The 20,111-nt window shown below is 36.0% G+C and overlaps 1 protein-coding gene across 4 annotated transcripts; it reads left to right on the top strand.

The window, feature by feature from the left end:
- Positions 1 to 73: 73 nt before the first annotated feature.
- On the top strand, positions 74 to 15,454 carry LOC103129491 (leucine-rich repeat-containing protein 7-like). 4 transcript variants are annotated; one of them, XM_016665139.1, is made up of 7 exons: positions 74 to 1,262; positions 2,220 to 2,339; positions 2,473 to 2,683; positions 3,757 to 4,007; positions 5,562 to 5,654; positions 11,218 to 11,292; positions 14,416 to 14,713. In XM_016665139.1, the coding sequence occupies exons 1-7, from the start codon at positions 1,065 to 1,067 to the stop codon at positions 14,461 to 14,463; spliced, it is 996 nt and encodes a 331-aa protein (XP_016520625.1). In that variant the 5' UTR covers positions 74 to 1,064; the 3' UTR covers positions 14,464 to 14,713. The 4 variants fall into 4 exon arrangements, with proteins under 4 accessions (XP_016520625.1, XP_007540699.1, XP_016520627.1 ...); XM_007540637.2 differs by having other exon boundaries at positions 77 to 1,262; positions 14,620 to 15,454; XM_016665141.1 differs by having other exon boundaries at positions 77 to 1,262; positions 11,235 to 11,292; positions 14,416 to 14,442.
- Positions 15,455 to 20,111: the final 4,657 nt, after the last annotated feature.

Here is a 20,111-nt window from a genome sequence, read left to right as displayed (position 1 = left end):
GAGAATAATCTCAAAATTTCTGAGCTTTATGTTCAACTTTTCAAACTCTGAAACTTCAGGATTTTTTGTAGAAAATTTCTTAAATTAGTCTTGAAACTTCTGAGTTTTGTTATGGAAATTGACTCCTTTTTCTGTGTACACTGGCCCGAATACAGTGTCATATCTTTTCTAAAATCCCGATGATTTTAGAGTTTTTATTTAAAATTGACAGAAAATCTCAATATAATGCTGAAATTCCTTTTAATTGTTTTCACTTGTCTGAAAAAAGTTGAGAAATCCTCTAAATCACAGATTCTCAAAGATGATATTTTGAAGTTTTACATTGTCTTCACATCTGTACACAGATGTTAGTAAAGTTGAAAACAATAACTCCCTGTACAAACAAAATATTTACTTTCAAATAATTTGTGTGTGGTACAGTTAAGGCCAAAAGTATTCATACCACCCTGATTAATTTGGGGAGGCGTCTCTGAAAAGAAAACAAAACCATGTAAAGTCAAAATATTGCAGGTATGTTTACACTTTACCAGAAAAATGGCATTTCAAAAATAATTTATATTATTCTCAATAATCTTTGGAAACTTATTCATTGGTATTACACCAGTCCAATCCCTCTTATTACAGCTGAGCAGCTTTTTAAGTTTTCCTTACCACCATTCTGCTCTGATTTTTTCATTTTATTTTTTCTGAATGAATTAAAATGTTAATACTCCTTTCAGACAGAAGCAGGAGAATTGGGCAAAACAAAAAGGTTGATAAAAATAGACACATCTCTTATTTAGTCATGCAGAAAGCTACATCTGGTTGTGATTATTTTTTCCAGTAACATTTTAAAACTCGTGGTTAAGTGTTAAGGATGCAGTTGCTGGAATGAACTGATCCACTTCCTGTTTTGTGCGTATTGACCAATCACTAGCTAACATTTTTCTGTGCTTTCAGCAACTCTGCACTGTTGTTGTTGTTGTTGTTGATTTTATATCGGTGTTGTTGTTTGTTTTGTTGTGGAGCTGTGCTGGCTCGCTGTGTTGGCTCCGCCCCTTTGCCCCTCCCCCCGTCATTCACCCATGTCATGTGATGTTGTCTCCTCCAATCAGAGTGGTGTCCTAAAGCACAACACGCTCACCCTGGGCATGCTCTATCAGGGCGGGGGTCACGGCCAGGGGCGCAGCACCACTTTGAACTTTAACCTTTACAATAACACTAGGCATGAGCCCCCTGCTGGCCGCTGGCTGCCACTACCTCCGCCTCCGTCTGCCATCACCGTGAGTATCCTGATGAGAGAACTGAAACCTGATTACAGTCACTGCATACATGTGATCACAAAAAGCTTTGGGGAGCTGCAGGCGGTGGTCGTTTTAACCACATTAAACGTTCTTTGTTTGTTTTGTGAGTGTTTATATCACTGTTTAAACATTCATGTTTTATCCAAACCACTAGAAGAGTCACAGGAATCCTGCCTGGCTTATATGAATCCACTATATGAGATATTTGTGACTTATTAAAGTGAACTACATTTGCGGAAGAGGATTTGGACTGCTGGGGGGGAATCAAGACTGTTTTCTCAAAATTCTGGTTTTAAATTGAGAATTTTGACTTTAAATTCAAAATTCTGACTTTAAGGATTGTGACGTTTTTCCTAAAACTTTAGATTTTTGTGTCAGATTTGACCTTAGACTCTGAATTCTGACTTTTAAATCAGAATCTAACTTTTTTTCCTCTGAATTATTTTTTTCTGAAATGTTTTTTCTGAAAATTTTTGACTTTTTTCTCAGAATTAAAAATCTTTCTTGGAATTGACTTTAAAGTCAGAATTCTGACTTTTTTCTAAGAATTTTGACTTAATCATGAATCAAACTTTTTTCTCAGAATTCAGTTTTTTTTCTCAAAATTCTGAGTTTGTTCTACGAATTCTGACTTTTGATCTGAAAAGATTAAAGTAAATCTGCCTATTTGTGACCAGATTAGGACTCAGGTTAGCTCCAGGTTTAAACAGTTTTAAACTTGTTACAGTTTTGCTCTACAGAAAAACATACCAATAAATTGTGACTTCTGTGGAACTAGCATTTAAGTTTCAATGAAAGAATCTCAAATTCTTAAAAGTTGCATCAAAGCACTTTGGTTAAAATCTTATTTTTAAGGTGTAATCTCACCAGCTGAAGCTCAGGAGAATTACTGCTGTGAACCTTTTCAGTATTTTTTTGTCCGTCTCTTTTTCCCAGACGCCTTCTCAGCAGGCTGCAATGCTGGATAATGACCAGGAGGGGGTGACAGGGAGCAACCAGTGGGCTCCCTACTCACTCGGCCGAAGAGACGTTCCACCTGAGAACCTCATGAAAAAGGTCGATAAATCAGTGAATGTAAACCCAGTGAACTCAGACATGAGAAAAGTAAAACCTGGTTTTAGGGAAGTGGCGAGTGGCAGCGCCGCTGTGATTGTGACTAATTGTCATTTTGTGGTTCTTGTTCCCACAGGGCGGACATCCACACAACCCCTCCCATCAGTCACACAACACCATGATCGTCACCTCCACCTCCTCGTCCTCGGCCGCCGCGCCTCACCGCGTTGTCGGGCAGCAGGTTTACGACGGGATGATGAACAAGGGGGGCCAATACCAGCAAGGAATGTCGCTGTCAGTGGTACCAGCAGGCGGTCCGGGCCAGTACCAAGGCAACGTGTCACAGGGTAAACAGCAGACCTCCATGCCACGCTTTAATGAGCTTTATTTTACATTTAATGCCTTGCAGCACATGAAATCTTACCATTTTTATCTTACTGTACTTGAAATAAAACAAGGGCAGTGAGTAAAAGTAGCTATTTGATCTTATTTTCACTAAATAATTCCTTAATATTGATGAAAAACTAGTGGATTATTTTTCTTATAACAAGGGGAAAATGTCTTGTAATAAGTGAATTAACCTGCCAATGGAAGAAGGACTTTTTCATCAATATTAAGAAATTATTTATTTGAAATAAGCTCATTTTTATTGCTGAAAAGTTTTCTCTTATTTTAAGACATTTTCCCCATGTGCCTAAAATCAGCTCTGCAAAAACACAAAACCTGATGAAGTATTTTAACCTAGTTTCTAATATCTGACTTTAAATAAGAGAACTAACTTTTCAGTGAATGATTCTTTAATACTGGTGAAAAAGTACTAGTTCCATTGGCAGATTAATTCAGCTGTAACATTTTACCCTTGTCATAAGTGAAACAATCTGCTAGTAGGACCAGCACTATTTCATCAATATTAAGGAATTATTTAGTTAAAACAAGTTCAAACAAAGTTTTCTCTTCTTCCAAGTGAGCTAAGCTGTTTGCACTAGAAACTACATTAAAAGTTACTTGGTGAGATTTTGGGTTTTTGCAGTGAAACGTATCAATATCCTTTGACTTTTCTAACATTTTGTCATATTGATGAAGTATTTGCAATTTAGTGAATACAAAATACTTCATATTTGTGATGTGGAAGGAAATTGAATGGTTTTGTAATCAGGAACACATGAAGAAGTCGTGTTAAAGACCAACATTCTTCATATTTAAGTCAATAAGAAGTCACTTAACTTCTTATTTTGACTCTATAATCTTAAAAATCTTTTTAAAAATAGTCTTAAAAGACGATAGTTGGCGTTTGAGTTTTGTCAGCAGTGTTTTCCAGTAACCACCTGGTCAAATTTTCAAATTTCCTGTCAAGTTTTCTGGGGAAACCCAGACATTTAAATGAGAAACCAAACTTTAGTTCGCTTTGTGTTTTGGTCAGGCCTTCCCTCCCCTGGCCAGGCGTACCCCAGCGGCGGCCTGCCCATGGCGCTGTCATCATCTGGGAACCAGTCTCAGTACAACCCCCACACCTCCCATCAGCCGGCTACCAACCCGCAGTACCACATGAATCAAGGCATGACCCACAGCAACCAGGCCGTCATGGCAACCCACACCAACCCGCGGCCTCAGAGCGCCCGCTGCCTGCTGCAGACTAAAGGCCAGAAAAGCACCGACGGTTTCCAAGAGCAGGTATGGAGATGCTAGCAGGCTGTGCTGGTTCTGCTGCTGAGACACAGGAAACGTTAGCATTCCTCAAATACAGCAATGGCTGATTTTCCACAGGCAGATTTTGATGTAAAAAACATAAAGTCAGTCTTACCAACTATATTTGGTCTCGTTTATAGTGCAGATATGTTAGCATACTTGATTTAAAGCAAAACTAACTTATAAAGTAACTTTTTAGGAAGATATAGGAGCTTTTTTATGGAAATATTTAATATAATAGATGAACTACTTCCACTGGCAGAAAAATATCTTGTTTTAAGTAAATTAGTGTGTTTTTTTATTAATATTAAGGAATTTTTTACTTAATTCTTAGCCCCTATGTCTTGTTAAAACGTTACTTTTAGGTTTTATCTTATTTCAAGTGTACTAAGATGTTTGCTGATTGCTTGACCAACATCACTGCAAAAACTCTAAATCTTACCAAGTAATTTTGGTTGAATTAAGACAAAACTAACCTAAAGTCAATTTTTAATAAGATATAGGAGCTTGTTTTATGTAAATAATTCCTTAGTGGTGACAATTTAATTCCACTGGTGGATTTTTTTCACTCATAAAAGGAGAAAAATATCTTGTTATAAATGAAGTGCCACTTTTTTATTATTAATGTTAAGGAATTATTTACTTAAAACAAGCTCACATGTAAGTTAGTTTTACTTATATCAAGTGTACTAACATATTGCTCTAGAAATTAGACCAATAATTCCAATAATAGAATTTAATAGTTTGACCAACATCACTGTAAAAACTCTAAATCTTATCTGAAGTGTTTTTGGTCTTTTTTCTGGCTCAGATCACTTGAAAAAAGACAAAACCAACTTAAAGTAACTTTTCAGCCAGAAATAAGAGTTTGTTTCCAGTCAATAATTCATCAATATTGATGAAAAAATACTGTTTCCCTGGCAGATTATATCAATTATGACATGGAAAAAATATCTTGTTATAAGTAAAATAGTCTGCACCTTTCCATCAATATTACTTAATTATTCAATAAAAAGAAGCTCCTGTGTCTTGTTGACAAACTGCTTGCATGTTATATTTGTCTTATTTCAAGAGTACTAATATATTTTCACTAGAAACTAGACTGTAAATACTTTGTAAGGTTTTTTCTTTCTTTTTACGGTGTCGCTGCAATAAACAAGCAGCTAATATTAATAAAATGTGGAGATAATTATGTAACTTAGCCGCCACGGAGCCACAGTCTGTGCTGAAACAGAGCCGGAGGTGTCAGTCGCAGTCAGAAACGCTGCGCAGATGGAGAGCTCAGAAAGGGACATGAAGTCATTTGCACCAGTCTGCACCACGACCTGCCTCCGGGTTTTTTTGTTTTTCTTGTTTTCCCCCTTCATTGCAAGAGACAGCTTCCCATTATGCCAAACAGAAAACCCTGACAGCGTTATTGGTGGCCTGGTTGTTCCAGATAGCCGCCGAAGCGCCGCTCCTCGTGTTTGTTTGCTCTCTGCAGTTTTCGCCGTGCGTGCGTTTCACTTTCAGCTGTCTCTCTCTGCTCTTCCTGCCTAGCTGTGTGTGAGGATAGAGAAGAACCCCGGCCTCGGCTTCAGTATCTCTGGCGGCATCAGCGGCCAGGGGAACCCCTTCAAGCCCTCCGACATGGTACGACCTGACCCAGCCTGTCAGCCAATCACAGCCTCCTCAGCACTACCTCAGAGTTGCCATGGAAACTGCAGCTCGTTACCGCAGTGTTTGTCTGCGAGGCAGAGAGGCCGATGTGGTTGACTTACAGTGAATATTTTTATTTTTATAACCAGCTGAGGTTCATTTATTAGGCTTAATTTGACTTAAAGAGGCAGGTTATGTTTGTTTCCAGGCACATTGAGGCATTTTGTAGCTAAGCTAACCAGAGATGGGTAGAGTACCCAAAACTTGTACTCTAGTAAAAAGTAGCCAAGAAATTACTCAAGTAAGAGTAAAAACGTATTTGGTAAAAAGTTTACTCAATTACTGAGTAACTGATCAAATTACCAATCATTTAATATTTAAAAATATAAAATTAAGTCGAAATTTTGGTATTTTAAGGACCAAAATGACAAAATTCATCAAAGTAATAAAATCAGGCAAATTAAATTTTTCCAAATCAGTTTCTTTCAAAATAAAACTTATGAAACTTTAACAAAACCTGCAGATGTGTGTCTGGTGAATTTTTGGTTAAAATATGTTTGTTTTTCATTTAGCAGGTAGAAAATCCAGAAAATTTACTCAAGTAAGAATAAAAAATACAGCATAATAAAAATATTTTTTATCCAAAACAGTTACTTAAGTAAATGTAAGTCAATACTACTAAACTTTATGATCAAGTAACTATATTACCTTCAGTTGTTAAAAAATGCTATAAATGTCAAATATGTCTTGAAATTGGGCCTCTGTCTCTTTAAATCCTCGCGCTCTCTCTGAAGTCATCGCAGCATGGCTCCTCTAGTGACCCTTTAAAAACGTTTTTATCAGTGAAGTAGCTCGTATGATGAGGTCAGCAGATCCTTGAGGTGTTTGCTGATTGCTGCTGGCTAGTCTGAAGGAGCTGAGTGGGCGGTGCCCTGTGAGGAGCCTCCAGGAAGGGCTGCGCCTCAGAGGCGGGGCTACGTCCACCGAGCTGAATGGTTGCCATGGAGATTAGAGGATTTCTAAAACGTGAATGAAAATATCAAAGTGGTGCTTCGGGTATGATTTTGATGTAAAGCTACAAAACGCTGATTTAAGCAAACACTGGCCCTTTAAATGTATTAAAAACGTAACTGAAATTCATCAGGTTAGTAGAAAAAACCTAACATATTTTCCGCCGTCTGCAGCTGTTCTGAGCCGCCTTGTAGCGTCATCAGACTCAGATCTTACAAGAAACGCCAAGCTCTTTCATCGATGGGACTTCTAAATTTGACTGAGCCCGTCTGCAGCAGCCTGAGCCCGTTGGGTCGGAGATCCCCCAGGCCCGCTCTACAAGGCGATCTGTCCCAGAAACAAGACACTTCGCCCGGCCTCAAGGAGCGCGGCGCTGCACACAAAAAGCTCCAGCTGCTTTTTTTAGCCATCTGCTCAGTTCTGGGACGCTGTGGGCGATTTTAGATGTTGCTTTGATTCAGGGATGGAAGGTTTGACGTTTTATTCTGACAGGACGTCCCACTCTGAGGACGAAGTTTTACTGTGAAGGTAGAAAGAAAACTGTTGTTTAACTTTTATATTAAGGTCGGGTAGCTGCTGACTTGAGCAGTTATTTTATAGTTCCTGTTATACCTGGTGATGCAGCAGCAGAGTCTCAGCAGATGAACTTTTCTCAGTAAGTCATGACAGAATGCGTGCTCTATAAAAAAACATCTTAAATGATGATATTTTATTGTGAAGTTAGTAAGTAAATTTTATTTATAGAGGACCTTCCTCAGACATCAGTCACAAAGTGGGAATTATTTACTTTAGAAAAGGTTTTGGTTTACTTTTAAGCATAATTAAAAAAGTATTATTATGTAAAATTTACTCTTTTAAGCTTTACATCATGTTATAATGTTATTAACTCATGAAAAACATATCTGGAAATAGTTTACTCTCCCATGGCAACCAGTCAGCTGGGTGGACCTAGCCCCGCCTTCGAGGCTCAGCTCCTTCAGACTAGCCAGCAGCAATTAGCAAACACCTGGTGAAACCGCACATCTGCTGAGCTTTTTATGCAACGCTGGTCAAAATGTTGTTAAAGGGTTAACAGAGGAGCCATGTTGTGATGAAGGCGGAGTTACAGAAAGACCAGGAGCTTTTAAAGAGACAGAGACCCAATTTCAAGGTATTAAGTTACAAAGTAAAATTTATTCTAAGTCATATTTGGTATATATAGTATGTGTTTAACAGCAGAAGGTGAGATGGTTACTTGGTTTTACCATAAAATGGCAAACACATAATACTGTCCCTTTAATTTGTTGGAATAACCCTTAAAATTTTTATTTTATTTAATTGGGAATCTGCAGAATATTATCCAATGAATCTGAAATTCTGTAAATATACTACAAAACACTGCTGAGCTGTAACTTTACTGTCTTTTACAACAGCAAGAAAACTCAATAAAACCCATTAGAGTGAATTATTCTGCAAAGTCCTGTACATCTTAGCATGGAGGAAGGTATCAGGTGAAACACCCTGTAAATCTATGAGGAGCTTTGAAATACTAACTTTCTGCGTTCCAGTACAAAACAATTATTGTTCAGTAAAACATCAGCAGATATTTTGCTGATTTTCACTAATATTTACCCTGGATGTAGCAAACGGGGTGTTTTATATAAAAGAACGATACCAGGTTTAGGCTTTTAAATTCACAAAATTGCACATCAGTGCTTTGATTACCAGAGCTAAAGACATACAGTGACACTAATCCTTAGTGCGGTAGCGCCCTCTAGTGTTCAACTTGCTTTTTGCATTATTTTGGAATGAATTAGCTCAACATGGTGTGTCAAACTGAAGGTTCTGGGGCCAAATCTGGGCACACAGCTTCTTATGTGGCCCTCTGGACTCCAGAGAGGTGCAGAAATAAAACCTAAGGTGCTTAAATATTATTTTATCAAGCAGTTTTTTTTTTGTTTGCTGCCAAACAGTCAGTCCCTCCAGTTTTTGCAATTTCACACAGAATCAACATGTTTCGTGCTAATGCATAATCATGAGTTTATTGCAAATTTTCCACAAAGAATGGTCAACAACATTCGGCTAGCTAACTCCCACCTGCCTCAGCTGTAGCAAAGAAATCACATTTACTGCCATACAAAAGCACAAAAATGTTTAATATATCTCCAGAAAACAATCATTAAAGAGGGACGCATCAGTGTGAAGAGATATGTAGAGCAGAACTCATTTAATGTGCAAACAGCTGCTTATTAGCGTTAAAACAGTTTGCTAAAGGTTTTTATCAATACGTTCTTTGAGATCTAGATGTGGTTCAAATTGCAGATTGACATCCTTGACATTGGACATACTGTACAATGCAAGGCATAAATGTAACGTTTTCTATAAAAGTCGCCTGATAATAAATAGGAACTTTAATTTGTATTTAAGTGAAGAACTAAAAAGTGACGCCTAATTAAGTTCAAGTCGCAGCAGTGTATTCTCTTCCTGCTCTGAGTCGGGTTTGGTCCATTGATGGCGCCTGCAGAAGTCATTATTCGGTGTCTGAAGAGCAACAACAGTAATCCTGCAGGATTGACTTTAAAAAACGTAGCGGCTCTCTGCACCTCCGGGTCCGTTTCAGTTCTGGTTAATTAGAGTGCAGTAAGAAGAAACGTTGCCTCATATTGACTGGATCTTTGATCTGTTCGCTTTTCAGAAGAAACTGTTTCCTTCCTGCCTGTCTTTCTTCTCTATGTGTATTATGCAAGGCTCTCCTCTGAAAGGTAAAACTAACAAAATGAAAACCTGAAACAAGTGAAAACAAAAACTGTAACTATAATATAAAACTATCTTTTCTTTTAATTTTTGTATATACAACAAACATTACAGACTGACAAAAACCAAAAAGAGGTATTGTTCTACAAAACAATGAACCAGATAATAGAATGAATAACAAACAAGGAAGTTTACATTAAAATGGAAACATTCGAAACAAAAACAAAACACGGAACATAAGCAGCTGGTGTCGCAACAGAAACAATGAAATAGTTTAACAGGAGATACTTTTTTCAATTATTTTCTTTTTGCATTATTATTTCTATTCTCTTTTCTATACGGTTAGATTATCCCAACGTCACAGATATTTTGGGTAGAAGAGTAAAAAAGAGGGAGAAAATAGAAAGCAAACAGATAAATAAATAAAAGTACATCCCAGAACAAAGAATAAATATATAAAGGATAACTTAAAAACAAATACACTCTGGGATCTTATTATTAGGCTCTCCCATTTCCTCTCTCCTCTCCTGGTGTTTGGTGGCACTAATTACCTAAAACAGACTGGAATTATAGATATAATAGTCTTTGATTTCATTTTTATGAATCTTTCATTCTACGTTTTTGCAACAAAAAAAAATTTATGTAATTTTTTAAAATCTTTTGCTAAAATGTCGTCCAATTAAACGGTTGTGTTTTTCTGTGATGAAAGATGAATTTATTTCAAACTAATGATGGTTCTTTTACCAGAAATGCCCTCCACTGGGGACGTTGTCCTTTAAAACTCCACTTTTTTCCCCTTTTCTTATATCACTGTTGCACACTAAGCTAACTCTGATTTAGCTCCTAAAATCTCATCAGTCTGTGGAAAATATTTCCCCGTTTTCCAGATTAAGACCATTTTAACGATACCTTACTTTGTTGTGTTTTTCAGCTCTGTGTGCAACTGTTTTACACTGTTACTAATATCAGCTGAAGGCATATTTCCTTAAAATATACAGTGAGCTTTATCCAATCAAAGACTAATTCACTCCAAGCAAATGTCAGTGAAATCATTGTCTTTTCAAGAGTCTGCATGGCAAACCAACCAAGTTTGTTGTGGGATAATTGGAGTATTTTACCGTCTGTATGAGGCTCACTGTATGATTGCCAGTGTTGCCACATGTTGCAACTTAACACCTATTTGTGTCTCTTGCTGTGTCGACTCACTCACTGTAGTGTCCTGGATGGTGCTGCACCGTCTCTACTGCATCATTTCTTTATGTCTCCGGTTCTCTCGTGTCCCTCCTTAACGGCACATTTATCTGTGTTCAACATGTAAGCCGCCTGTTGAACCGTGTGGAGTTTCTGCAGCTGCATTGTCTGACTCCTCTGTGTTTGAAAACATCTTTCAGCTCTGGGTGAAAAGATGTTGGTGTTTTTACAATCTCTGCCTTGGGTAATTGAGAGAAAAGGAACAAACATTGGGGGAATGATTGCTGATATCTACTTATTTCCAAACCCACACTTATTTTTCTTCCCATATTCTTGAATTATTTGCTCTTTGTTTACTACATTTTTAGCTCTAGCCAATAAAAACAATTTTTTTTGAAAAATACTAAAGCAGTTTCTCAAATAAAAAAGCAGCATTATCATAAACAATCTTTAGTAGTGCTTTTGCAGTATTTTCATTCCTTTGAGGGAGAAATCTGATTTGTTTAAATCTTCGTTTTGTGTTTGGGGTTGGGTTGGATATTGAGATAAGCATGAGAAAGGCAAAGATTCTAAACCATCGTGTCCCTGTGTTGTCCTAACGGTGTATCATTTTGACTTATAGGGTATCTTTGTTACTAGGGTACAGCATGACGGGCCCGCCGCCTCCTCACTGAAGCCCGGAGACAAGATACTGCAGGTAACGTCCTCCCACTCATCATAACGTCAGGCTGCAGTCAGCAACATCCGACCTTTTCAAATAATGAGGCAGCATATTCAGCAGGACATAGCGCACAGTTTTCCATTCAAAGATGGGATGAAATCTCATCTTAGTAGCAACATGCAGTGCCTATAGTCACGTTGCAAAACTGCTAGCCAACGATAACGACCATCGGTTTTGGCTAAAATGAGCTAAATCTTAAATGTATACGTGATATATGAAATTGTCAACACTTAGATGACAAGGTCAGGAAAAAGTTTTAATTAAAAAAAATAGCCAGGGGGACAGAAGTTGGTCAGCTATGCTAGCTTGACTATGACAATCTCAATGTGTAGACGTGCTGTGGAATTTCATGTTTTGGTTTAAAAAAATGGCAACACACACACTCTGACAAATAATCATTAGAGCAGGTTTTAAATTAACTTATCAACCACCACAGTGTTTGTACAATCGCTTAATAATCACAGAATAAAACATTATTTAGCAGTTATTAATGTTTTTCTCTCAGACAAAAACACATTTTTGTTCGCAATCTTATTTTATTTTTTTTTTTTTTGCAAACAAAAATACATTTCCCACACAGAAATGTTTCCCAAATATTTCTATGTGTGGGAAATATTTGCGTGTTTTTTTGTGTTGAAACCTGATACCTTAGTGAAGCTGTTGTCACTCAGTTACTATGGCAACGGATCTCTGCATAGAGAGTAAGAAAACAGAAAAATGCGAGTGGTTTTGAGTCTCCAGGTTTCTTTTTGTTAACGGAGTTGCTCTATCGCGGCGACACGGCTATGGATGGCAAGTAAAAGAATCATCTTTTACCAAAAATGTTTGGTAATTTTTCTTTTCTCAAAAAAGCAAGACTTTGTTGATCATGATTGATTTGTGAAAGTAATTTTAAAAAAGTAAAACATCTAAGAGGTTTTTATAGGCACTGTAGCTGCATTAAATATGAGGATTTACAATGTTAAAGATCCACATTTGATTCTGCTTTATATTCTGCCTCGGTATCATGACCATACAGATATCTGGCATGAACTTTCTCCCCCCGACTGTTTCATTTTTGTTTTCATCATTAGTTTTAAAAGCTTAAATATTAGAGCTATATTCTTTAATAAGAGACCTATAACATATTAACTACAAACTCCATGTTTAATATAAGTTATAGACCATAATATAATGTAATATTACATTCCTAACTTGTAGGAATTGTCGAGAAATAGGAATAAAAATCTCCTTCTGATCTTCATAATGAGTCATGTAGTTCTGTTGTTTAAATTATTTCACTTATAACACGGCAAAACTGTCTTGTTATAACATAATTAATCCACTTCTTTCCTAATTTTAAGGAATTATTGTCCTAAAACAAGCTCCTATATATTGCTGAAAACTTACTTGTAAGTTAGTTTTGTCGTATTTCAAGCTTACTAAGATATTTTTTCTAACAACTGGACCAAAAATACTTGGTAAGGTTTTGTGTTTTTGCAGTGTAGAAGCACATGTCTATTTGCAATTTAGGTAAACAAGCAATTAATCAATAACAATATATATGCAGATAAGCACATGATCAGTATCAATAGCTAATAAATCTGGTAGAATACTCAATAATTTCATTGAACTCTGATCCAGAACTGCACAGCATTCTGGGGGATTAAGCTGCTCTCACAGCTAGCTGAGCAAAGGGTAGTGGAATCAACTCACTCTCTCACTCTTTGGTTACCTAGCAACTCACTCACTCTTTGGTTACCTAGCAACAACCTTTTGAGTAACTGTTTCCCCACCATGCCTCATAACTGCTTAAAAATAAAGAAAAACAATATTCTCACCCCCAGTTTGGCAGCATTTCATACATTAAAAACAAAAAGCTAATCAATAATGATCAATATCGACTGATATGAAACTCTTATAGATTTTCATTTTATCCTAATACTTTAATACTTTCATTTTCTACAGAAGAACTCATTCAGTTGTAGCTCAGTGTTTCTCAAACTGTGGTCCGCCCCTGGTGGGTGTGCCAGGTACTGCATGTAAAGTGATGATCGGAGGAAACCAAGTCATTCCTGCTGAGAGTTTTCATGAGTCGTTCACGAACGATTCAGTTCTTTTGAACGGGTTTCAGTTGGTGAGAACTGTTCTTTGTTTTTTACGACTTTGCTTCCTCATAATGCAAATCCGGCCCACCATAGCTTTTTATGTGGCCCTCTAGACTCTGAAGTGACATTCATAGAACAGGATAACAGCGTTCTTACATATTATTTTATCAATCAAATCAAAGCAGTTTTTATCTGTTTACTGTCAAATTACATCAATCAGTCCCTTCTGTTTCTTGTGAATTACTGTGGAAATTCACACAAAGTCAACAAATCCCTGCACTTTTTGTGCTAATACATAAATGTAAGTTTTATTGCAGAATTTTGGATCTAAGTGATTGTTTACAGTGTTTCTTACTTCTACTAAACAGCTGCTTCAGCCTCACTTAATGTCAAGTTATAATCTATAATTATATTGCAAGTAATAAAAAGCTGCATTTACTGTCAAACATAAATACAAATATTTCTAAATTAATAACACAAACACTTTGATTTTTATTGCAAAAAATCATAAAAATACTTGCAAAATCCTAGAAAGACTGAAAAGATTTTCAATATTATTTAATTTAAAAATTGATTTATATTTTAACAGTTTTGTTTGCGGGTTTTATTAATACATTCTGGGACAACCGGCCCTTTAAGAACATTCATGATTTTGATTTGGCCCAAAATTAAAATGATGTTGACATTTTAATTTTGATGTTGTGTTATCACGGGGCAATTTAAGGTTCGCTGGTCTGTGATTGTTTGTTAAATGTGATTCTCAGCCTGAAACAGTAACGTAGCTCAATGCAATCGTTTAAACTGGATCCCAAAGCACACATAAGGACAGCTAAAACTTCAATCTTTCGGTTTTGGAACATTAACAGATCAATCAAGACAAGAAATCAGTGTCATCTATGTTTCCCCTGCCTCCTCTCTGTTGTCTATCATCTTCACTCCTAAAGTTGTACAGTTTAGCTGGATGAACTCATCTGAAAACCCTTTTTTGTCTTTACCCCTTCTCTTTCTACAGCATGACTGTGTAGCTCCTCCTCTTCTCTCTCTTTTCCCCCAACAGTGATGTGTTACTGAGATAATGATGGCAGTGACCCTCCATCCTCCCACAAAACACTCACACATTGACATGTGTATGGAAAATCTGCAGAACACATACCTCTATACACACATGTGCACACACACACATTGCTGTTGACTGTGCTGCGTGTTTGCCTTGCAGGCTAACGGACATAGTTTTTTACACATGGAGCACGAGACAGCCGTCTCTCTGCTGAAGAGTTTCCCTCGGACCGTGCACTTGGTGGTTCTGAGAGACGGCAGCACGCGATAGAAATAGTTTTATAACAAACAAACCCACTTCCCATCTCTACTCATCTCCATTCAACTCTACCCCACCTGCCCTCTGCTGGAGGCTTGTGGAACTGACATATGAGCCGTCTTTTTTTTTTCTTCTTCTTCTTCTTGGTTTTTGTAACCTTTTTAAAGGAACACACAGACATCTATTTGCCTATTGCTGGACCAAAGGCAAATACTAGTGCCAAAAGTACCATGGGAAACATCTCTTCTCTTCTTTCTACCTGAGGTCAGCGACCTGATTGACGGACGGACGGACCATGAAAGGATGCAACACTTTTCAGTTCCTTCAGGGCTGCTGCAGTTTGGATATTGTGGTTGTTTTCGAATGAGGCAGTTTTTCCATCAGCCAATCAGATTTTAGTTATTTTTTATTGGAGGATTTTTTTTCTTTCCTTCACTTTTTTTCTTTTTTGGTTAACTCCAGTATGTAACTTTTTTACTTTTTACATATTTATTGAAACTGTCACTATTTCATGACATTTTGGTGCAAAACAGATAAACTGTGGGGGGAAAAAATGACCTCTCCCAATACTAACTAGAAACAACCAATCATAGCCAGGAGGCGGATCTTAGTGCTGTCAGTCACTCTCGGAGATGGGCATAGAACCCAAATATTAAACTCAAGTGGAACTAGTACTACTTCAACATATTTTCACTCATGTAAAAGAAAAGGTAGCCATCAAGTAAGAGTAAAAAAAGTATTAGGTAAAAAGTACTGAGTAACTGATCAAATGATCAATTATTTCATATTTTAAAATGACATAATCAGAAGGGACAAAATATAAAGTTAAATAGAAATTTAGCTAATTTAAGGACAAAATTACAAAAATTCATATATGTAATAAAAAATAACAAAATCAGGCAAAACAAAAAAATTTCCAAATCAGTTCTTTTGAATAAAAAACTTATGAAACTTTAACAAAAACTGCATGTGTGTGTCTGTGTCTGGTGACTGTTTTTATTAAAACATGTTCATTTTTCATTGAGTGGGTAGAAAATCCAGACATTTTCCTCAAGTAAGCGTAGTGATACTTTGTAATAAATTTACTCAAGTAAAAGTAAGAAGTACAATGTCTGAAACTACCTTTTTTTCTCAAGTAAGTGTAACTCGTTACTACCCAACTCTGATCACCCTCCATCTGATTGGCAGTACTACCACAGAGCAAGCTGCAGCTAAAGCTAGTTAGCACGGCGGATAAATGTTTTTCTTGTAACAGCAAGTTGTTTCTCCACCGTTACCACATTTAGCAGCATGACCATGAAGGTGATTGACAGCGCTAAGACCTGCCTCCTGGTTCTGATTGGTTATTTTTGGCTGGGAGCGGTACATTTCTTCAGACAGCAATTATAGCTCCGGATCAGAGGGAAAAGATCGATTTTCTTTCACAGATTATCTGTTTCATAACAAACTCTCACAGTATGGTGGCAGTTTTAGCAAATATTTAAAAATATATATTTTTTACTAAAAGTTACATACTGCAGCTTTAAATGAATGTGTAGCATCTTGTTCATTGCCTTGTCATTAGTTCTGTTTTTTATAAAGCTTCTTTCTTAAGCCTCGCCCATCATTCGCATTTGTTTATTTAATTTATCATTTAGTTTTTTTGTCTTTGTTTTTTGCCTTCAGTGTACAGATAACTTTCTGCCTTTTTGTACATATATAAAGATTTGACTTTTCTGAGCTGCACTCTCAGTTGGGCCCAGACTGAAAGCTCTAAAGGTTTATGATTAATATAACTGTTAATAAACTATATTCAGATTTTTTTTTATTTTCTGCAATTTTACAGGAGTCATTTCTCTGAATAGATTTCTTTTTTTTTCTAAAGTACACCACTGTTTTTCCTGTAAAGAAAACCCTTTTCATAGAACATCATTGCTGATAGTTTTTAGGTTTGAAAAGTTTCGCTTGCACAGCTGTGTTGAAAAGAGCGAAAGCAATATTTCTGCAGCTATTTGCAGCTGAGCCAACCTTGTCCTCTAGTGCCATCTACTGTACAAGTCATGCTAATGTTTACACCCACACTGCCATTCACTTGAACTAATAGGGAAACACAAAAAGAGCCCTGTGCCCCCGCACTCCCACACTGCATTTGCACGCCCTGTGCACTGCTGCATTATGGCACCCAATTTGTATCAGAGAAAACTAATTCCTACTCCTTGATTTATCACCAGTGATAACAACTGTGCCATTGTTTGAAAGTCCAGTTTTCTTCCATGTCCAGATTGTTCTTTTTTCAAATGTTTGACTTGTACAATAGCCGGACTTTTTTCCATGTAAATCAGACTTGAAAGACCAGACATTTGAATACGCTGATGCTTTCCCATAGACCTGTTTGGCTCACTCTGGTTCAAAATGTCAGATTTGCTTTGTCGTGGCTTGGATGAGACTTGAACTGAAATCTGGGGTCATTGATTAACAGTGTTGTACTAATGGGAAAAATTGGCACTGATTAATGATCAGATCTATATGGAAGAGGGTTATTGCCATTTAAAGAAAATAATCTTAGTATCAAAATTCTGACTTTAATCTCAGAATTCTGATATTAAGCTCAGAATTTGAACTTTTTTCTCGGAATTTTGATTTTTATTCTCAGATTTCAGATTTTTTTTTTTCCTCTCAGAATTCCAACTTTTTGTCAGAAGTCTGACTTTTTTTCTCGGAATTCTGACTTTTCTCTCTCATTACTGATTTGAAACTCAGATTTCTGTCTTTTTTTCTTTGGATTTTTGCTTTTTTTTCTCATAATTCTGATTGTTTTTTTTCTTTTTGGATTTCCATTTTTTTCCCTTCTTATTTTTGTTTTTTTTTCCCTCTCAGAATTCCAACTTTTTTCTCAGAAGTCTGACTTTTTTTTCTCTCAGATTTATGGCTTTTTCTCTCTCATTACTGATTTAAAACTCAGGGGTTTTTTTGTCTTTTTTCCTTGGAATTTTGACTTTTTTTCTCAGAAGTCTGACTTTTTTCTGTCATTACTGATTTAAAACTTAGTTTTTTGTCCTCAGAATTCTGTTTTTTTTTTTTTTCAGAGTTCAGATTTTAAACTCATCTTAATCTTTTGAGATCAAAAGTTAGAATTCTGTTGGTAAAACAGTCAGAAATTCAGAAAGAAAAAAGTCAGAACTCTGAGAAAAAAGTTGCAATTCTTTTTCTTTTTTCCTCCAGCCCTAATCCTCTTCCATAGATTTATGTCTCAAAGCGTTTGTTGTTACAGTGCCTTGAAAAAAGTATTTGTACCCTTTCAACTTTTCCACATTTTATGTTACAACCACAATCTTCATTGTATTTTAAAAGGCTTTGATACAATGAACCATGTTGTTTTCAACATAGTAAAAACTCACTTTTCACTCAATGAAAACTTTAAAATCTTTCAAGATATATCTACTCATTTAGACATCTATAAACTGATTTTGCTCTTTTTTTAGATGTTCTTTTCAAAATAGCCTACGCTCAGTCAAACAGGATGGAATGTTGAAGGAGCCTCTTAATTATGTCTTTCCACACATTATTTGCTCCATATTTTGACTAGGCCAGATCCAAACAACTCCATTATTTCATAATTATTCACTACTTTCTGAATAACGCAAAAGCTGTGGTTGTAATGGCAACTGTGGACAAGTACAAAGTAGTGTGGATACTTTCAATGCACAGTAAACTTCAACTTTCCCTGGAATATTTGTAGCCCTAAGTGGGAAAATTAAGTTTAAAGGAAGAGAAAACAACAACTCATAATTCTCTGTTTTTGGGATGTTTTTGGCCAAAGATTGATTGACAGAGTTGTATTGATATGACAAAAGTAACAACCTTAAAAAATAAAAGTTTTATTTTATGTTTACATTTTGTCATATGATAGCATCTTTCACTTTGCTGTGCCCATTATGTGTCAGTCACACTTTCATACAGACACAACATGGCACAGTTTAAATATTGTGGTTTGAGAGATTGAACCCTATTTAGAGTTTGAAATATCAGAAGTTATTATGACGTGAACAGAGACAAATGTTTGATAATTAAATTATTTTTTACTCTATGTTTCAGGTAATTCTTTCTAAATATATTGATATACCTTAGCTTTGCTCAAAACTTGTGATATTTTGTAAAGACACTTGTATCAAAGATATGGATCGAAGTACGCACAGTGTGACTTGAAGACCTACACAAGTACTATCCAAAACTTGTACAAAAATGTATTTCTACTGTAATTGTGAATTTGTGTTATACAAATGCATATTATTATATATATGTATATGAATATAAAAAACACCCATTTTCTATGTGTTTAGATGATATAAGAGATGAACAAATGAGGACGGTTTCACTGTATATAAACTGTGAATGAAATATAATTTAAAATTACTCATATTGATTGTGAATGTACTCATGCTTTCTGCAGTACTTAACACGTACCCAACTTGAATGCTGCTTCTTCTTCTGTAGTGTGACAAAAATGTACTTTGACCTCCAAGGAGAGAAACCCTGTCAAGTTATGAGTTGGACAAATTTTAGTGACGATCTTACAGAACTATTTATTTCTTTATTTATTTGCACATGCAAGTTGAAAATCCTTCCAGTTTTAAGTTTGAGTATCAATGCGAAGAAATGCAATTGCTGAAGTATATATATAATATATATCATGTGTTTAGAATGCATTTTGCAGACACTACCTGTACATACTATTTAAGATACAGTTTTTACAACAACAAAAAAAATATATGTATAAAATAGAAAAAATGCTGTGCAGCGATTACTGGAGCCATTTTGGGCTTCGGGACGTACCATTTTTTCAATATATAAGAAGTGTTTTGAATAATGTACTAAAGTCTCAATTGTACAAATAATAAAAATGTCAATATTGGTAATGTTTGGTTCTTCTGGTGTTTTACATTGTTTTTGGGGGACACAAGTTTTTATTCTTTCTTCAAATTTTATTTCTTTTCAGAATGGAGGATGATGGAGAGATGAAGAAAATGTTAAATAGTAAACATGGAAAAAAGTGGAGATGGAGAAAACATTCATAGAAGATGGGATTATGAATGTTGAACGACATGACAGACATAAAATTGCAATTATTACAAAATACTTTTATACTTAACATTAGGGCTGTAGGATAATATCGATATCGCGATATATATCGATATTTTCTTTCCTAGAAAAAATCGATATTCATCCGCAAGTATCGTAACATCCAACTGTCATCTTGCTCACTCACTGCCTGCTTCGCCGGGAGAGAGATTAGGTCATCAGGCTTAGAGTGATTCCTTCAGATGTTAAGTGTCAAGGTTAAAAAGGTATCAAACTATTCAGAGCAGGGTGCTTGGTGCACTTTATTTACTTTATAAATCCATGTAAGCTACAGT

Source organism: Poecilia formosa, unplaced genomic scaffold, assembly GCF_000485575.1.
Source record: "Poecilia formosa unplaced genomic scaffold, Poecilia_formosa-5.1.2 Scaffold549, whole genome shotgun sequence".
Lineage (NCBI taxonomy): Eukaryota > Metazoa > Chordata > Actinopteri > Cyprinodontiformes > Poeciliidae > Poecilia > Poecilia formosa.
Note: the sequence above shows the minus strand (reverse complement) of the source record. Positions and strands in the feature narration are given on the sequence as shown.